Source organism: Lichenostomus cassidix, chromosome 2 (genome assembly GCF_008360975.1).
Source record: "Lichenostomus cassidix isolate B80296 chromosome 2, HeHo_3.0, whole genome shotgun sequence".
In the NCBI taxonomy this organism is placed as follows: domain Eukaryota; kingdom Metazoa; phylum Chordata; class Aves; order Passeriformes; family Meliphagidae; genus Lichenostomus; species Lichenostomus cassidix.
This window is the reverse complement of record NC_139482.1, coordinates 119437726-119454474: the sequence shown is the minus strand read 5'-3', so window position 1 is coordinate 119454474 and position 16749 is coordinate 119437726. Positions and strand designations below refer to the sequence as shown.

The window sequence follows — 16749 nt, the reverse complement described above, 5'->3', positions numbered from 1 at the left end:
CCATCAATTTAAACAGAAGGAAAATTGAATATTATACCCAGATGCACAGTATTCTGTGAGGGGGAACAAAGCACATACAAAGTGATGCTATCTCTTACAAGAGGAAAAGCATCCATCCCAACAGGGCCTGCACTTGGAGCCAGACCACTGCTGAGGTAAGGTGTGGCAGCTGTCCTGCCTCGTGTTCAGGAGGCTGCCTAAGTGCTTTCCATAGAAAATCTGTTCCCTAGAAAAAAAAAGGAATAATTTCACTGACAACTGAACATGAAGCTGCTGTGACTGCAGTCTGCATGCACTGTGTGCCCTTTGCAGCCTTCCTTTAATGCAGTTAACAATGTGATGCTAGAGCACCAGAGTTTTCTTTGACTCTGGATAACTCTGGGCAGTGATTTCCCTCCGTGTGTCCCCGGATGAGAGCCCCTACTAGCTTCACTAGCAGTTCCTGGGGTAGCTGCACTCCTCTCTCTGCTCTGCTGCAGCCCAGCCAAAGCAGCAAGCGTGCTGGAGCGTTTAAGTATAATGAAGTGCTGTAATGGTGTTATCTCTCCCCATCTCTTCCGTCTTGCTCTGGTGGGCTTCCCTCTCAGAGTGAAACACAAGGAGGAGACTAACACAGTGCTTCCTCTTGCCTGATGTTTGCTTGTTATTCCAGCTAATTTGCTCCAAGAGAAGAAATAAACTGTATTTGAAAAGCACCGTTATTCTGATACTTTTAGACCAATATGCATATCTCCTGGCACCATTAAAAAATAGAATTATTGAAAAAATACTTTTCTCTCTCTTTTTTCTTTTTTTTTCTTTTTTTAGTTAAAGGAAACCCCCATCTCCCCCTCCTCAATCCCCTTCCTCCCCCCAGCTGATTGACAAAGTGAGCAGAATCCGTGTTTTCACACCAGTGGGTATCTATTACATGAGAACTTTCTTCTGGCGCCAGGAGGTATTTAGAGAGTTTGCCTGGCTATTCCACAGGGGAAACCCTGCTGAAAGTTGGGGATACCTGAGCAAAATTCACTGCTGGCCAAAATCCGGGCAAAGCAGTGATCTCACTTGATAATGTCTCGTTATCGTTATTACACTAAAAATGCTGGGGAGGAGAAGCAACAACAGGGAGCTGTTTCTGTCCTCGGGGAAGATGTGTTCATCTCGTGCCTGCGGGGCGGGATCCCCTCCGGGTGAATTAGCGGCTCGAAGGACAAACATGCGGCGGTTTTTGTTTGTTTGGTGGATTTTTGGTTGGTCGGGTTAGGTTTTTTGACGGTGGAAGTGTTGTTTTTTCCTCTTTCTGTTTTTAATTTTAAAAGCATGTCCCCGCTTATACTCAGGGTTTCTGAGCGAGAAGCGCGAAGCCTCACCACAGCCTGGGCACTAAAACCAGCCCCGCAGCCGTGGACGCAGGACATCAGCGACTCGCTTCACTCATGTCGCCCCGCACCCCTCAGCCGGGTTTTCCTCCTGGAGCCGAGAGCTTCCTCCTTCCGGACCGGCAATCGCCCAAGAACAGACTGCCCCGACGGCAGGGAGAGCGCTGCCCGCCCCTCACCCGGAGGTGGCCCGGCAGGCTCCCGGGAGGAGAAGCGGGATAGCCCCGAGCCGCAGGATGGTGCCCGGGGAGCGAGGAGAGGGGCGGAGAGGCGGGATTTAACCTCGGTTGGTAGCCCTTTCACCAAGTGAATCATCGAGCATGTCCCTTGATGCCAAGGTTTGCTCTCGCTAGGCAAAATAAATTCTAGTAAATAAGTGTTCTGTTTTCCTTCCAGGGGTTCATTTATCATCTCCTGTTTGCTTTATTTGACATGGCTTGACCCACAGAGTAGTTTTTAATTTTGATATAGGGTGGAAAGCCACTTTTTAGGGAAGTCCCTCCTGCTCCCAAGACACACACGCTCATTTCCAGTAACTGCTCGGTTCCTGCCTTCCCCCGTGATGATTTCAGGATCCACCCCCAGCTCCAGAGGAGCTGGGCTAGCTCACACGGAGTATCCCCCGTGAGGCAGCTGCCAGGGCTCCAGGACATGGGCACCACGGGGCTGTCACCTTAGGAACCGACAAATAAGAAAGGGAATCCTTTAATGGTGCCGCGAGCTGTGCTAGACCTCTGGCTAAGGACAAGGAACCCAGGCACAGGCTGTAGCAAACAGCATTCCAGGTGCAGGCTTTTAAGTGGAGGCAAGATTGTTGGGGGAATGAGGGACAATCACACACTTCTCCCTTCATTCAGTGCCTTTACAGGGAAATCTGAGCCAAGCAGAGTCGTCTTTGCTCTAAGTAGCATTAAGCAGAGATCATAATTAATCCACCTGCTATTTCTACTAGACCAGCCATCTTAAGCATCCATCACTTCGTGGCAGAAGCCTTGCACGCCCTTCACACAGCCTGGATGTGTGTTGTAAATGCTTCTGAAGACACGAAGATAAACACGTTTGCCAGACACTGTCCTCCTCTCCTCCAGACATCCCTCTTTTCTCCATCACCGCGGGAAAATTCATAGAAACGCCCTTTTAGGTCTTTCTGAGAGGTGTAGCGCACCTCAGGTCGGGGCGAATTCGGTAACGCTGCTGAGTTCGAGGAAAGCACAAATGCCAAAGAAAAGCCGTATTTAAAGCCCTTTATCGAGAACACATCATCTCACTCCTCCACCCTGCTTTGTCGCTGCCAACACCCCAGAGGATCAGGGTGAAAGACTCGGGGCTTTTGGCAGTTCGCCCTCCCATTCTCGGAGATAACCCGCGTTTTACAGACTTTGCCTGCGGTCATTTTTTTTTCTCTTTTGTTTCTTGCTATAATTTGTTCTGAAACTTAAGGAAGGAAATTAGAGGATTATACTTCCTATGCCTCATCACAGGCACTCGCCGGGTTGTTAGGGCCGCGCTTTTGCCGCGGGGGCGGTGGCTCTCGGGCACAGGCACCTCCCGGGCACAGGCACCTCTCGGGCACAGGCACCTCCCGGCCTGTCCGGGGATGTTCTCTGTCCTCGCCAGTCCTCAGCTGCGGCCCGAAACACCCTCACTTGCTACAAAAAGCAAAGAAGAGGTCTGGTTTTCTTGGACTCCTCTTTGCTTGGGTGGGTTGGTTGCATTTATTTACCAAAATGCCTCGTGGAAAAGTGCGAGAAAAAAAATCCCATTCCGCCCCAGTAAGCCTCACCAATTCAGAGATCTCCCCTCAGTGGAGAAAATCTGATTTTTGTGTCCTCAGGACCAACAACGGTGTCAGAGGCAGAGCTCCCTGGGGGAGCTTCTTCTCACGCAGGAGCTGTTCTAGCTGCTGCTCCAATCCCTATACACACACGCGACAGACTTTGCAAACCCAGGGTGCCCCTGCACCTTGCCCAGGGGCAGGGATAGACCGTGAAACAGGGAAGGATGCTGGCCTCGGAGTTCGGGCACAGTTCGTGGTTTTATCTTTTAACGGAGAAAAGGGAAAGGGGCTGCACCTGATAATGGTGAAGTGTAAAATGCTGCCTTGATATACCAGGGGCTTTTCCTGCTCAGCTCACAGAGAGCAAAAGGATCAAAGTCTTGACAAATGGAAGCATGATGTAATACCCTGGCCCCATCAAAGACTTTATCCTGAAAATGATATCTTCGTCAGGGTCGCAGAAATTAGCGGTTTGATAGATGTGAGAGGAGTCAGGTCTGCTCGGCTACATTGAGTCTAAATCCGAAGTAAACCCTGACTTTCACTTCAGATTTACTCCACTGCAGTTCCCATTTCCTTTACTAACCAAGAAGTAGGCAAAGACCTGAGAATTTCAAAGATCTGAGAATTTGGCTACTCTCCCCGCCCCCAATAATTTCATTAATCGAGTCAAGGTGTCCATGATGTGTCACCTTTAATCCGCCGAGGCAGAGGTAGGCAGGAAAGGTGAGATTTTCCATTGTGGCTTTTAAGACTGGGTACCATTTTCTTCTTTGCTTAAAGAAATTCAGCACTTTCTCCCATTAATCTTTAGCAGGGAAAGCGTTCAGCCCGCACCTGTATAAACAACCCAGATGAGGGGAAAAAGTAAACCTATATCTCTTCCCCTGCAGTATCTTTATGTACATATATATATATGGATAATGTAGTCTAACTGGGGAGAAAGTGCAACCCCCAAGTCCAGCGTGCTGCCCTTTCACCATGCAGCGTGTGGGACCCAGCCTGAGCATCGATCGTAGTGTCAAACCAAGTTCAAGAGATCCAGTTGCAAGATCAGCTGCCTGTTTAGGTGGTTCAAGAAATGTCAAGTTTCACTTGGAAAGGCTGCCGTTAAACCCGGCTCTGATGTGGTTCTAGCCCCAGCGGGTGAAGTCGGGGTTTGCACAGCGTTAAGTGGCCCCAGTGAGCCCGCAGGGCTGGCGGGGAGGGGAGCAAAACTCTGAGCCCAAAGGCGGCCGGCGGTGCCAGGAAAGTTGTGTGGCAGCAGCCGGGAAGGTTCTGCTCGGTAGGGAGGGAAATGGAAGGGAAAAGCCGTAAACAGAAATTGCGGGACAAGATCGTTCCACCTGTTGTAGTCATTAGGTTCTTTTCTGAGAACTGAATTTTTATTCGGGTAAATCGCATCCAAGTTGTGAAAGCCAGCAAGGAACCAAATGCTTGTTCTTCATGTGCAAAAAAAGGGAGGTGCGAGGGATACAAGCTGTTGGTTGATTTTTATTTTTTTTTTTAATTTATACCTCTTGAATTTGTATGTCAGCATTTCCATTGGATGCGGGGTCCTCCACTCACCCATGGACTCTATTATAAAGTTGTACTACTGAATTTGTTTTAAAAGCCTGCAAACAGCTCGAAAAGCTGTCTCGTTTAATTTGATCTGTGACTGAGAGCTGTTCATAGCCCAATTAAACGTGTTTTAATTAATTACTCTGAGGACGCAGAAACCCTCGGACAAGTTATACTCTCTCGCTACTGTCTGGAGCTTCACTCCAAACTAACGACCCTGTCAAACCACGGTACGCACGTTCCCAGCGACCTTTTTCATTGCTCCCCCCACACCGCACACCCAGCCCCGGGTTCCGCGTCTCCTGCTGCCTCCGCCCGCTCCGGCGAGGGCACCGGGACTGCACAGCCGCTCCCGAAGCGGACGGAGGTCCCGTCCTGCTGCACCACTCGGCTGTACGCGGGTTCATACCTTGGGAAAATCCCATGCCCTCGAAGCAAAGGCAAGAAGAGAAAGAGCGCGTGTAGGTGGGCTGGGAGCAGAGTCCCAGGTCGCGCTTAGGCTTTAAACACAGGGAGCGGTGCGCTCCTCCCCGCGAAAACACTGGCGGGACCAGCCCTGGAGGTATTTTACGTCCTCCGGAGCGAGGAGACGAGTCTGTCCGGTGGGAAAGGCGTGACTCCCAAGAGCACGCGTGCCTGTGTACCCCCATACGCGCGGGTGTACCCCATACAGGGGTCTGGCTCTGCGCACCGCCGCACCAGCCGCGCCGCGGACCGCGGGCCAACGCGGAGAGGCACCGCCCCCGACGCGGGGCTCCGCCGGGCCCGACCCCCGCCCCGCGCCCCTCTCCTCCCCTCCGCCCGGCAGATGGTTCGCTCCGCGGACACCCGATATATAGCGCTGTCAAGGGGCGCATCCCCCCTCCGCGCCCCCCCGCGCCCCCGCCCCGGCACGGACTCTCCGCGGCGGGGCCGCCCCGCTCTGGGCCGCCTCGGCTCGCCCGTCCGCCCCCGCCTGCCTGCCGCGCCGCCCGCCTCCCCGCCGCCCGCCCGGGGCCATGTCCACGGGCTCCGGGAGCGAGGCGGAGGAGCTGCCCGAGATGGACCTGCGGGCGCTGCAGCTGGACTACCCTCCGCCGCCGGCCAAGCGCCAGCCCCGCGGCGAGCTCTACCCCTCGGGGGACAACTCCTCGGCGGCGGAGGAGGAGGAAGAGGAGGAAGAAGAGGAGGAAGAGGACGGCGAGGGCAGCTGCGCGGCGGGACCGGCGGGCAGCGGCTGCAAGAGGAAACGGGCGCGGGGCGGCGGCCCCGGGGGCAAGAAGGCGGCGTCGGGGCCGCGGGGGCAGCCGCCCGAAGGGAAGCAGTCCCAGCGCAACGCGGCCAACGCGCGGGAGCGGGCGCGGATGCGGGTGCTGAGCAAGGCGTTCTCCCGGCTGAAGACGAGCCTGCCCTGGGTGCCGCCCGACACCAAGCTGTCCAAGCTGGACACGCTGCGCCTGGCGTCCAGCTACATCGCCCACCTTCGGCAGCTCCTGCAGGAGGACCGCTACGAGAACGGCTACGTCCATCCCGTTAACCTGGTACGGCATGCGGGGCGGGCGGATGCGGCGAGGGCACCCGCGGGGGAACCCCCGGGCGGGGCGGGCAGCGCTCAGGCCGTGCCGCCCTGGAAGAAGCGGCGGGGCGCCTCTGGCTGCTTCGTAAATCCCCAGGCGCCCTCGCATCGTGGGTGACTCCAGGGCCTCGCTTGGCCTGCGGTGATGGCGGGTGTGTCAGTCCTGGGGAGTCGGATTAGGGACCCTAAAGATTACATTCCTCGGGTATTAGGCAAGCTTAGTGTCCGAAAAAGGAGCAACTCGCTTTGCGGGCTGGCCTGCAGCACAAGCAAAGCGTCATGAGTTCATCGGTACAAAACCAAACGCCCGATGCTTGTCACAGGGGTAAAACGTTTTCTTATGTACAGCAGAGTGATTGTTTTGGAATAGTTTATATGCTTTTTATGTATTAAAATGTGCAAACAATTTCAAAGCAAGAGAAACATTGCAGTTTGGATGAGAACGCTCTTAGTAACCATTGCAGACCTTCTGTGGTGCATTTAATTATAATGAAAAACGTAATGAAAATATTTGTTTGAGGAACTCAGCTCTCTGTGCTTCCCACAGGGACTAAAACATGATGACGTGTTTGCAATTGAACCAGAGTTAGACATCTATCAGTAATAAAGCTCCAGTTTCATATGAGGATAAACTTTCTTTTAATATGAAATACCTTATTTTTTTGCTTACAGACTTGGCCGTTTGTGGTTTCAGGAAGACCTGACTCTGACACCAAAGAAGTTTCTACTGCCAGCAGATTATGTGGAACTACTGCATAGTCAGAGTAAATCAGGGACTTTTTTCTTGTTGTTGATCCTTTTTTTTAATGGGTTGGATATTTTTAGGAGCTGTGATTCATCAGCTCAGGACTAGAAGATGGGGTAAACCGCCATCTCTAACAGTGTTAAATCTGTACCCCTCATCATTCTTTCTGCTTAGTGTTCTGAGGGCAGATTATTTAAAGCAGTAAAGAATGGAGGTGGTTGAAATTCAGAGTTTTTATGAACTGACTGCAGCAGCTGAAGTCTAAGACTTGGCTTCTTCGCTGTTACCACTGCCTGAGGACCTGCTGTTCTGAGGCTTTTAAAGTAATGGAAAAGGAATATAATGATATAGAATTAACAGCATGGACCAAACTACAACTCTACAAACTAACCCCAAACAGTGTTATTTGTGTTGTAAAGCAAAGCAGTGTTTTAAAGTAGCTTTGAAAGTCAGATAGATTTATAATATATTTTGATGGCTTTTGTATTCATGGATCTGGTTTACTGCAACTATGCAATTAGTCATACTTTTTTATTCTTTTGGTCCCTTTGACCAGAGTTTTCTTAAAAATGTGTAAGTGGACACATTCTGCATTTAGGCTACCACCCACTGGAATTAAAGTAATTCCTTTGGTTATGTCTTGAAATGCCATATAAGAATGTAAGAATGTGGGACTGTCCTAGAAATGTTGCAGAGTTTCTGTGCCTTAATCTGGAAGGGAATTCTGCTTACTGTAAGGCCAAGGTGCATGTGTTTTAAAGAATGTGTTTGTATGATGCTGCAAAATAACAAGAATTCACAGTGTTTTAAATATTTTTCCTGTACTGTTACGCTTATCTTAGAAAAGTTTACTCTCAAATGATTTACAGTGTCCTTTCTTTACAGATTGAAAAGTTGTAATAAAAGAGGATGCCATCAAATAAGTTGCAAATGTAAATAACTCTATTTTTTTATAAATTACATTAAAAGCTTGGTTACAATTACTCACTGGTGCTGTGATAATGTGTGGCTGCATCCATATGCAAGCATCTTTGTAAAGCATGTCCTTGAAACCCACTATTGTAAATAACATTATCTTTCCCATCTCTTGAGAGCAGGATGTATCTCAAGCAACAGAGTAAGATAAGAACACTTTCACCCCAAAGAATTCATTCAAGGTGCAGTTCTATATCAATCAACAGGGAAAGCCACATTTTAACAACTACAGAATGCTTTGTAATACTCTCTTCTGTGAAGCAGAAGAATAAATAAATGTAGGTTAAGAAATCAATGTCATATAGTGTAGTAGCTCCTTTTGCTGTTCATTGTCATTTTGCATTTTCATCTGTAATGTGTTTTGCTTTTATCTGTATTTTTGCAGTGGGAAAATCAGATGAGTTTTCCTGTTTTAAGATTAAAACTCCTGAGATAAAATATTTTGAGAAAAAGAAAATCTTATCAGCAGTTAACTCACAGTGAGGGAGAAAACTGAATTTGAGAAGAAAAAGCCACCTCTTCCTCATGTAAGCAGTGAGGAGGAAGAAACATCTGCTTAATAAGAAACGATTTAAACTAGTTTGTTGTCAGGTCGTCCTACATCATGGATTTCTGGTTTGAAATACTGCATAGAAGCCCAAGGCTGACTATCGGCAATGTCCTACCAAGTCGGTGAACTGCAGAATATTGCTTTTCTTGTGAAATGTAAAATAAGCCAGAGACACTGCAAAATAAAATGAGAATGCATTCCAGGATCTGCTGAAATAGTTGCTTTTAGTGATTTGATGGCAAGCTGTACAGAGACCATAATATAATTCAGCTTCCATTTTTTTTTCCAGAGAAACTCTGAAGGAAGAGGGCTATCCTAATTTGCAGTTAATGTAACTGAGGTGGGTTACACCTGACCTTCTCTAGGAAGTTTTATAAAAAGAAAAGAACAAACAATAAAGAAAAAACAAAGGACCTTTAGGAAGGTGTAAGGTATGAGAAAACTCAACTAATGTTTATCTGAACCCTAAAGAAAAGATTATTTGGCAGTTTAACTAAGGTACCACTTGAGATAATCTCAGTTGTGATACGTAGCTGGTTTTGGCCTTGATCCCAGCTGTAATTGGTTAACAACTCTAGGAAATCAGAAAAACAAGGGAAGCTGGAGAACTTTAAATAGTACAGAAAGGTCCATGCAGAGTGATGGAAAAAAACATTGTGTATATTCCCAAATATGAAGTGGTTAAGTAAATACAGTAGATCAAAACTGGGGCTGAGGAGTGTGACATGAAGAAAAAACATAGGATTGCTTCCATCCATGCACCATACTACATGCTCTCAAGCACTTTTTCCTTTGTGGCTACACAATATATAAAAATACTTTCTTCATAAAGTAATGAAAGCACTTAATTCATTTGTTAGAGTACCAGACACATCTGATATGATGGTGGTGCCCCAACACACTGTCAGTGATTTTGGATCAGGAGTAAACAGTGGCCACAGGTGACATTTCAGGTCAAAATCTGGAGAGAAAATGACAGCTTTTAGGTAATGAATGTTGTATAACACCCTGCTGTTTTCTTTTACATACCTCTATACAGATATATGTGTATTAGTGGATATTTATTTCTCTTAATAAAACAATTAGGGATGTTTAGATGTCTCCAAAAAGGATCTGATATTTCAAATCATTCATTTTAATCTTTGGGTTTATAAATACTGTTTTTAAAAAGTAAATTAATCTTCTTCTCTCTTAGTGAGAGGCATTATGAGATTAGGAAAAAGATCAGGCAATCGAACAGGCTCCCTGTGGATTTGTCCTCAGATGAAGAATGTTGTCTTTCCAAGGAAAGGCCAGGTAGGTCATATATTCTGGCATTCCTCACCTATAGAGACACCCCAAAAATACATGCATGAAGTTTTGAAACCTTTTTTTTAAACTCAATAATGGATGAAATTCAGATCAATGCTTTATGTGAATGAGGTGAACAAAACATTCTAAAATGCTGGTTTTAAGTATTAACAGATTTCACTGAAAGATAATAACGGTTCTCTTTTTTTTTGTAATTAAGTCTTTGCCAACTTGATTGAGTAAATTAATTTTATCTGTAAAGTCTGTTTTGTTTGACTGGAGGTGTGTGGAAGGGAGACATAAAATGAAAGACTATCTCACATAACTACAGTTCACAAGCACAGAAGGTAAGAAATACATACATTTTTATTTGATTTGGCAAGCTTATGCTGGAGGATTTTTTTGTTACAGCAATGTTCTTTGTGCCAGGTAACAGGTGAACCCTTCTTGATCCCATAAAGTTATTCAGATCTCGCTAAGGCTGTTTTACAAATTAAATGCCAAATCACCTGCAACTGATATCCAGCCAAGACCTGCTTCATGTGAAATCTGAATGGCAGAACACCTGCACTGACTTTCAGGGCAAACAATCCGTATATAAAGAGGGACATTTGCCTCCCAACAATATCTTTGTGACTTTGGATTAATATAAATGTTGTGTGGAACGTTGTCTCTATTCTCTGTGGGAATATGATGGAGATGATCATTAGCCTCCATCACGAAACCATTCCTTTCCAATGCATGTGTTTGCTTACTCAAGGAAAATATGTTTTTCATATTGAAAATGTTAATAATTCTGATTGGAGCAAAAGAAACATAGTTTGCATTAAAAAAAACCCTAAGCATATTTTTTTCCTTTAATATCCTTAAGCATGTACTATTTAAAGAACTCAGATATGCTAAGGATTGAGACTAAAAATTTTATTTTTTTGGCTAAGTAAAGGTGACTATGTAAGCAGTACTGCTGCCATAGGGGTCTCCCAGGTGAAAGAGGGAGTTGTAGAAATTAATTTTAAGATCTCAATAAGTATCTGAAAGTCACTCTGTCTTTCTTTATTGACTCTAGAAGGACCCTAAGAGGACCAACTGCATAATTCAGTTACATATTGAATGTTTTAGTTAAATATCTAATGTTGGGAGGGATATAGACAGGTTTAAATGTCTGGACTTTATATGAGCCAAAAAAGCTAAAAAGAAGGAAGAAGGGGGATTTAGAGCCACCCAATCATAGAAGCTTATAGTAACATGATAAGCAAATAATACATACATTATTTGGATGAAATAACATGGAAAGCTGTCCTTTTTACTAAGCAATAATTACTTCTCCACAAGTAACTAATTCTATGTAATAGTCAATTTGCACTTGATGTGGCAGTGCAGATTCTCACCAAGACTTGTTGCAATTACACCTAAGAATTAGGTTCCACCACTGGACACAATTTTTCACATTCCACTCCAGCTGAAAGGTGTGTACACAGATATTTTCTCCAGTGCACAGAGGACAGATGCTGAGCTGTCTTCTGGGCCCTAAATACCTACATCCATAATTCTATTATATTCTGACATGAGGGCATTGGGATGAGAGAGACATTATGTGGAGACTTGTGCTATCCCAGTGCAGGCTTGTTAGGATTCAGGAACTAGGAAGGAATGGTTCTGAGTATCTTCCTGGGCTCTGAAAAATGTGTAAATGCAAACTAGCAAAAAATAACTAAAAATGCCTTAGTTAGAATGCTGCACATGAGAATCTTACTAGAATTAAAATTCCTACAAAAGTTAAGACAGCTGAAAAGATTTATACATCTGAAAAGATTTATCTATCCAACAAGACAAACAAAACTGAGAACTTGTGGCTGATGTAGAGATGAGGAATCACTCCTGTAATGTTGGGGTGCTGACAGTCTGGGAGGGTCTGGGACTAGAAATATGTGGTGACACTCACAAGAACTATAATTAACCTTGATGTCAGTGGAATTTAGCAAGCAAAGGAAATCACTCTATCTTTTCATTGTGGTGAAATTGTTTAAAATAATTCACATTTCCAGGGTTAAAAATAATTCAGAATGTGACAAGAAAAGCTCTCTATGACAACAAGGCAGGCAGAGCTGTGAGTCAGAATATTTACAAAAACATAATCCAAATCCAAGCAAACAGGCTGCTCAGCATCTGGGACAAAAAGCCATGAGAATAGCAAAGGATTGCATCACTTTGTAAGAGTTTATGAAGACCTGTGTAGTGAGCACAGCATATATGAAAGGCATGGAAAACAGCAGCTTTATCTTACAGGAATTTTCACAGAAACAAGAATAAGATAAATGGATAGTAATCCAAAAAGTAATGGATCACTTTTTAAATTTTGATTCTAAGTTGCTGTGGTGGTAAAAGCTATATCATTAGCACCTTAAATCCCAGAGTCAGTAAAAGATGATAAGTAAATGTAGGCATGACTATTCATAGAAAATTTGGATTGGAACAGCACAAGCAATTATTGTGTTCTTTGAATTTTGTCCCCTTTGAAGGGGACAAAAATAAAAGAGACATACATTGCTGTTTACTAGGAAAGTGATTTGACGTCCTAAAAAAGTCTTATATTCCTGTGTGACATTTTTTGTTACATATGGATATGCCTGAGATTTGTAAGGCCTATTAGGATAGCTCTGTATAACTGGAGGTTATAAGAGTTCACCCTGTGTATGCAGGAAGACCCCTGGGGCTCTCAAACCCCAGAATCACAATCAAATTTCAACACAAGAAAAACATGCATCACACTCATTTGGGTTGTACCCAATTCTTGCCCTTTTCATAGAAAAAAGAGCAAAATTTGTGGTATTTGGGGAAGGATTGAGTAAATGGCATTTTGACATGGGAAAAAGAGTGTGAAAAAAAAAAAAAGAAAATTGAATGACTTTCTGTAGGACCCCTGGATTAAAACTTAAGTGCCAAATTGGTGAAATTCTGTTCACAGGAGTAAATGGAGTCAGAATCTAACCAACCAAAATCTACAAGTAGACCATAATAAGGAACAACTCTTCAAGAGTAAATTTGTCTCCATCCATTAAAAATTAAATGAGAGCTGGAGGTACATGGAGATAAGTATATAAAATTCAACTATCTGTACAGATATTTGGATTACAAATTTAACAGCATGACAGTGATGTTATGAAGCATGAACTGAAAACTCTCTTGCAAAACAGCTCTGAGGTGTCTTATCCTGGATAAAGTGTAACTATGTGTCATATAAGTACTTTGAAGATTATTTCTCACTTGTAACCACAGGATCTGATAAAAATCTATTTCTAATAGTAACCTGGTTTGTGGTGTTTGCTCATGCTATGGTACAACCCAACCTTCATCTCAGGGAACAAAATTTCAGGTTTCTTTTCCATTCTGTGTCATTCCCCCTGAACTTGTGATGCAAATTCTCATTAACATTTTGTTCACCAGGCTTCACAAATAAGAAAAACAAATCCTCCTCCTAGGCCAGGTATAGCCCTGATATGGATGGAACTGCTGTAATTTTTGCCTTCCCTGCTCTAAGTAAAATACACCTTTTACCTCCATGTACATATTGTATCATTTGGGGATATCCACAGTTTGTAAGAGAGAAGTAATTACTGTAAACTAACACCACTGGTACTTCCAAAATTGTTATCACTTTGATCACCACTTCAAGTTTTGGAACAGATGCCAAGGAGTTGAGGGACATTTGAGACTCTCCACTCCCATGCTCCCTGTGCAAAGGGACTGCAGCTAGACTCCTGAGTTGAAACACAGTTCCCATGCATGCATATTATGATTTGTACCTTCGCTTACACTAAACCTGCCCCATGGAAATGTCAGAAGAAATGGTGTCAAGAAGCATTCCTGAGCACCGCAGCTTCAGTGTCTCCATTGTTGGAGAGGTCCCTGCATGGTTTGTGGGTTTGGTATGGGACATGTGCCATTCTCCCAAGCCCTGTCAAGACACAGCTTGTGAGTCAGCAGTGGATAGGGATCATTCACAATATACAGTTTACATGAAGTCATCTTATTCTGGAGATTGAGAGTGCACAGTCACAAGCAGTATGCACACAAACTAGCTCAGGACAGTCTTTGTAGAACAGCCCTTCATGCTATACAGTTCTTTAGACAAAACCTCTGTGTTTCATGTGAAGTCTCTAGTTCACAGAACTTCCCATGTTTTGTATGAGGTTTAGATTTTTCTCTATTTTAGATTCTTCTAGGCAGAGAAGACCATGCATCACTTCACTTTTATGTATCTATCACCAAAAAGTCTTGCACCTGATCAGGATATTACCAAACATCAGAGCAAAATGAATGAAAATCCTGACATTACACTGTAGATCCTACTGCTGAACCTGAATAGAATCCTTAAGGTTGTAAAAGACCTGTAAGACCATTGAGTCCAACCACTAACCCAGCACTGCCATGTTCACCACTAAACTGTATCCCCAAGTGCCACATCTAAACGTTTTTCTGAACACTTCCAGGAACAGTGATTCCACATTTTCCCTGAGAAAAACAGGTAAATGATTTGAGGTTTTGTGTCCAGGTCCCTTGTAATATATGCCCCAGTGTGCAAGACAGTGGCAAGTCCAGCAGTGGACTGAAAGACAGCAGATAATTTTTTTCTATGTGTAGTTTAACACTAAAATGTCATTGTGTATGAGGCATCAAAGAAACATAACAATCCCTATTTCCTCTTCCAGGTTTTCAATGTGTGTCTCAAGTAATAAATATGAAATAAAACCCATATCTATTTTTTTACTTCTGAGATATGCCTTTACACTGTCATTACTGTAAAGCCAAAAAAGCTTTTTTCTCTTCATCATTTAAGACAGAATAGACAAATTACAACCTAGAGAATTTTCCTGAAAGCAGCCACTTTGGAGACCTGCAGACACAGAAAGACATAGTTCTCAAACTTTGGTAATCCTACAAGAGATGCTCTGGCATGCATGAGGATGGGGAGACAGCCCCGGGTGGCCTTCAGCATCTCTGACTGGCATGTGTGTTTCCTCTCTGTCATTGAGACATGTCTGACTCTCTTCCGAGGTGACTCCTGGAGAAGTGGCAGCTGCCTGGGAGACATGACCAGGAGGAAAAAATTCAGGCAAAACAAAGAGAAAAACTGATTTGTAAAGGGCCTGCAGGTACAGCTAGGAGGGATATGATGGGTTTGGCAGGATTTCAGGCTGGGATGAACATACCACTTCAAAAATATTTAAATATACCTACAGAGAGGATTAGGGGGATGTTATGTAGTTACACCGGCCTAGAACCACAGAATGATAGAACCATTAAGGTTGGAAAAGATCTTTAATATCACCAAGTCCAGCTGTCAGCTTGTGAACTTGTTCACTCACTCCTAAGCATCGCTTTATTTAACAAAGGAGTATCAGCATCAAATACCAGGAGTCCTCTGCGCCCGGTGCAGAGCAGGCACCTCTTTTCTTGGCTTTGGGCAGCGCCCGTCCCCTTTTAAAGCCTTCGAGAGTGCCGCCTCGGCCCCTCGGCTCCGCTGCCTCCCAAGGCGTGCCTGAGCTGGCTGTCCGAGCCCTTGCTGCCCCCTTCCTGCTCCGGCAGGAGCTCCAGGGCCGCCGGGAAGGCGGCGGAGCAGAGCGGAGCGGATCGGAGCGGAGCGGAGCGGAGCGGATCGGAGCGGAGCAGAGCGGAGCGGAGCCCGCCCGGCCGGGAAGCGCCGGGAGCGGGGCGAGCAGCCCCAGGGCGGGGCAATGGTGCCACATGGTGGCCACCGAGCAGAGCTGCACGTCCGGAGCGGCGTTAGGATCGCTGAGCCACGGCAATGGAGGAAAAAGCTGAGTTAGAAGGGAAGGAACCCACAAGGATCAGCGAGTTCGGCTCCTGGCCCTGCACCTGCCCGAGAGCATTGTCCGAATGCTGTTTGAACTCTGTCAGGCTTGCTACTGTGACGACTGCCCAGGAGAGCTGTTCCAGTGCCCAAACACCCCCGGGGTGAAGAACCATTTTCTTATATCCAACCTAAACCTACCGCGACACAGCTTCATTCCATTCTCTCGGGTCCTGTCACTGGTCACCAGAGAGAAAGATCAGTGCCTGTCCCTTCTCTTCCCCTCACAAGGAAGTTGTAGATTACGATGAGGTCTCCCCTCAGTCTCCTCTTCTCCAAGCTGAATAGACCAACTGACCTCAGCTGCTGCTCACACAGCTTCTCTTCAAGGCGCTTCACCATCTTCATTGCCCTCCTTTGGACATCCTCCAATAGCTTCATGTCTTTTCTATATTGTGGTGCCCAAAACTGCACAGAGGACTCAAGGCAAGGCTGCCCCAGAACAGAGCAGAGCAGAGCAGAGCAGAGCAGAGCAGAGCAGAGCAGAGCAGAGCAGAGCAGAGCCAGACAATCCCCTCCCTTTCCTGGTTGGCGATGCTCTGCCTGATGCACCCCAGGACAGGGTTGGCCCTCCTGGCTGCCAGGACATTGCTGACTCTTATTCCATTTTCCATCAACCAGGACCTGCAGGTCCTTTTCTGCGTTGCCCCTTTCCAGCACCTCATTCCCCAGTCTGTCTGTACATTCAGGGTTGCCCCCCCACCATGTGCAGAATCCAGAACTTTCCCTTGTTGAGCTTCATTTGGTTGGTGAGCGCTCCCGGCATTAGGAATGATGTGAGGATCAGCATTAGGAATGGTGTTAGGAATGGTGTTAGGAATGGTGTTGGGGCCCTTGGTACAGCAATGGCTCCTTCAATAACTGGTTTAAAGCAAGCCCACAGACAGTGAGGCCTAAGGAGCCTCCCGTTGGGGGTCTGTGTGTGCACAGGCTGCCTTCAGAGCCAGTGGGTCCCTGAACTCCCAGGCACCCTGATTCCCTGCCAACGTGGTCAAGAAGAAACACAGGAACAGGAACTAGGCACAAAGGTGGCGTATGCATGATTCCATACAGTGTGGCAC

At 45.8% G+C, this 16749-nt stretch overlaps 1 protein-coding gene and 1 long non-coding RNA gene across 2 annotated transcripts; one reads left to right on the top strand and one right to left on the bottom strand.

The window, feature by feature from the left end:
* The first annotated feature begins 5506 nt into the window (after nt 1-5506).
* MSC (musculin) lies at nt 5507-7924 on the top strand. Its single transcript, XM_085053030.1, has 2 exons — nt 5507-6221; nt 6929-7924. Exons 1-2 carry the CDS (start codon nt 5700-5702, stop codon nt 7013-7015), a joined length of 609 nt encoding a protein of 202 aa, XP_084909156.1. The 5' UTR covers nt 5507-5699; the 3' UTR covers nt 7016-7924.
* Nucleotides 7925-8730: 806 nt separating this feature from the next.
* On the bottom strand, nt 8731-15441 carry LOC146442119 (uncharacterized). The gene is made up of 3 exons (XR_014850154.1): nt 15051-15441; nt 14675-14897; nt 8731-9487 (listed from the first exon to the last, which is right to left on the bottom strand). It is a non-coding gene; the product is annotated as an uncharacterized LOC146442119 (long non-coding RNA).
* Between the last annotated feature and the right edge of the window lie 1308 nt (nt 15442-16749).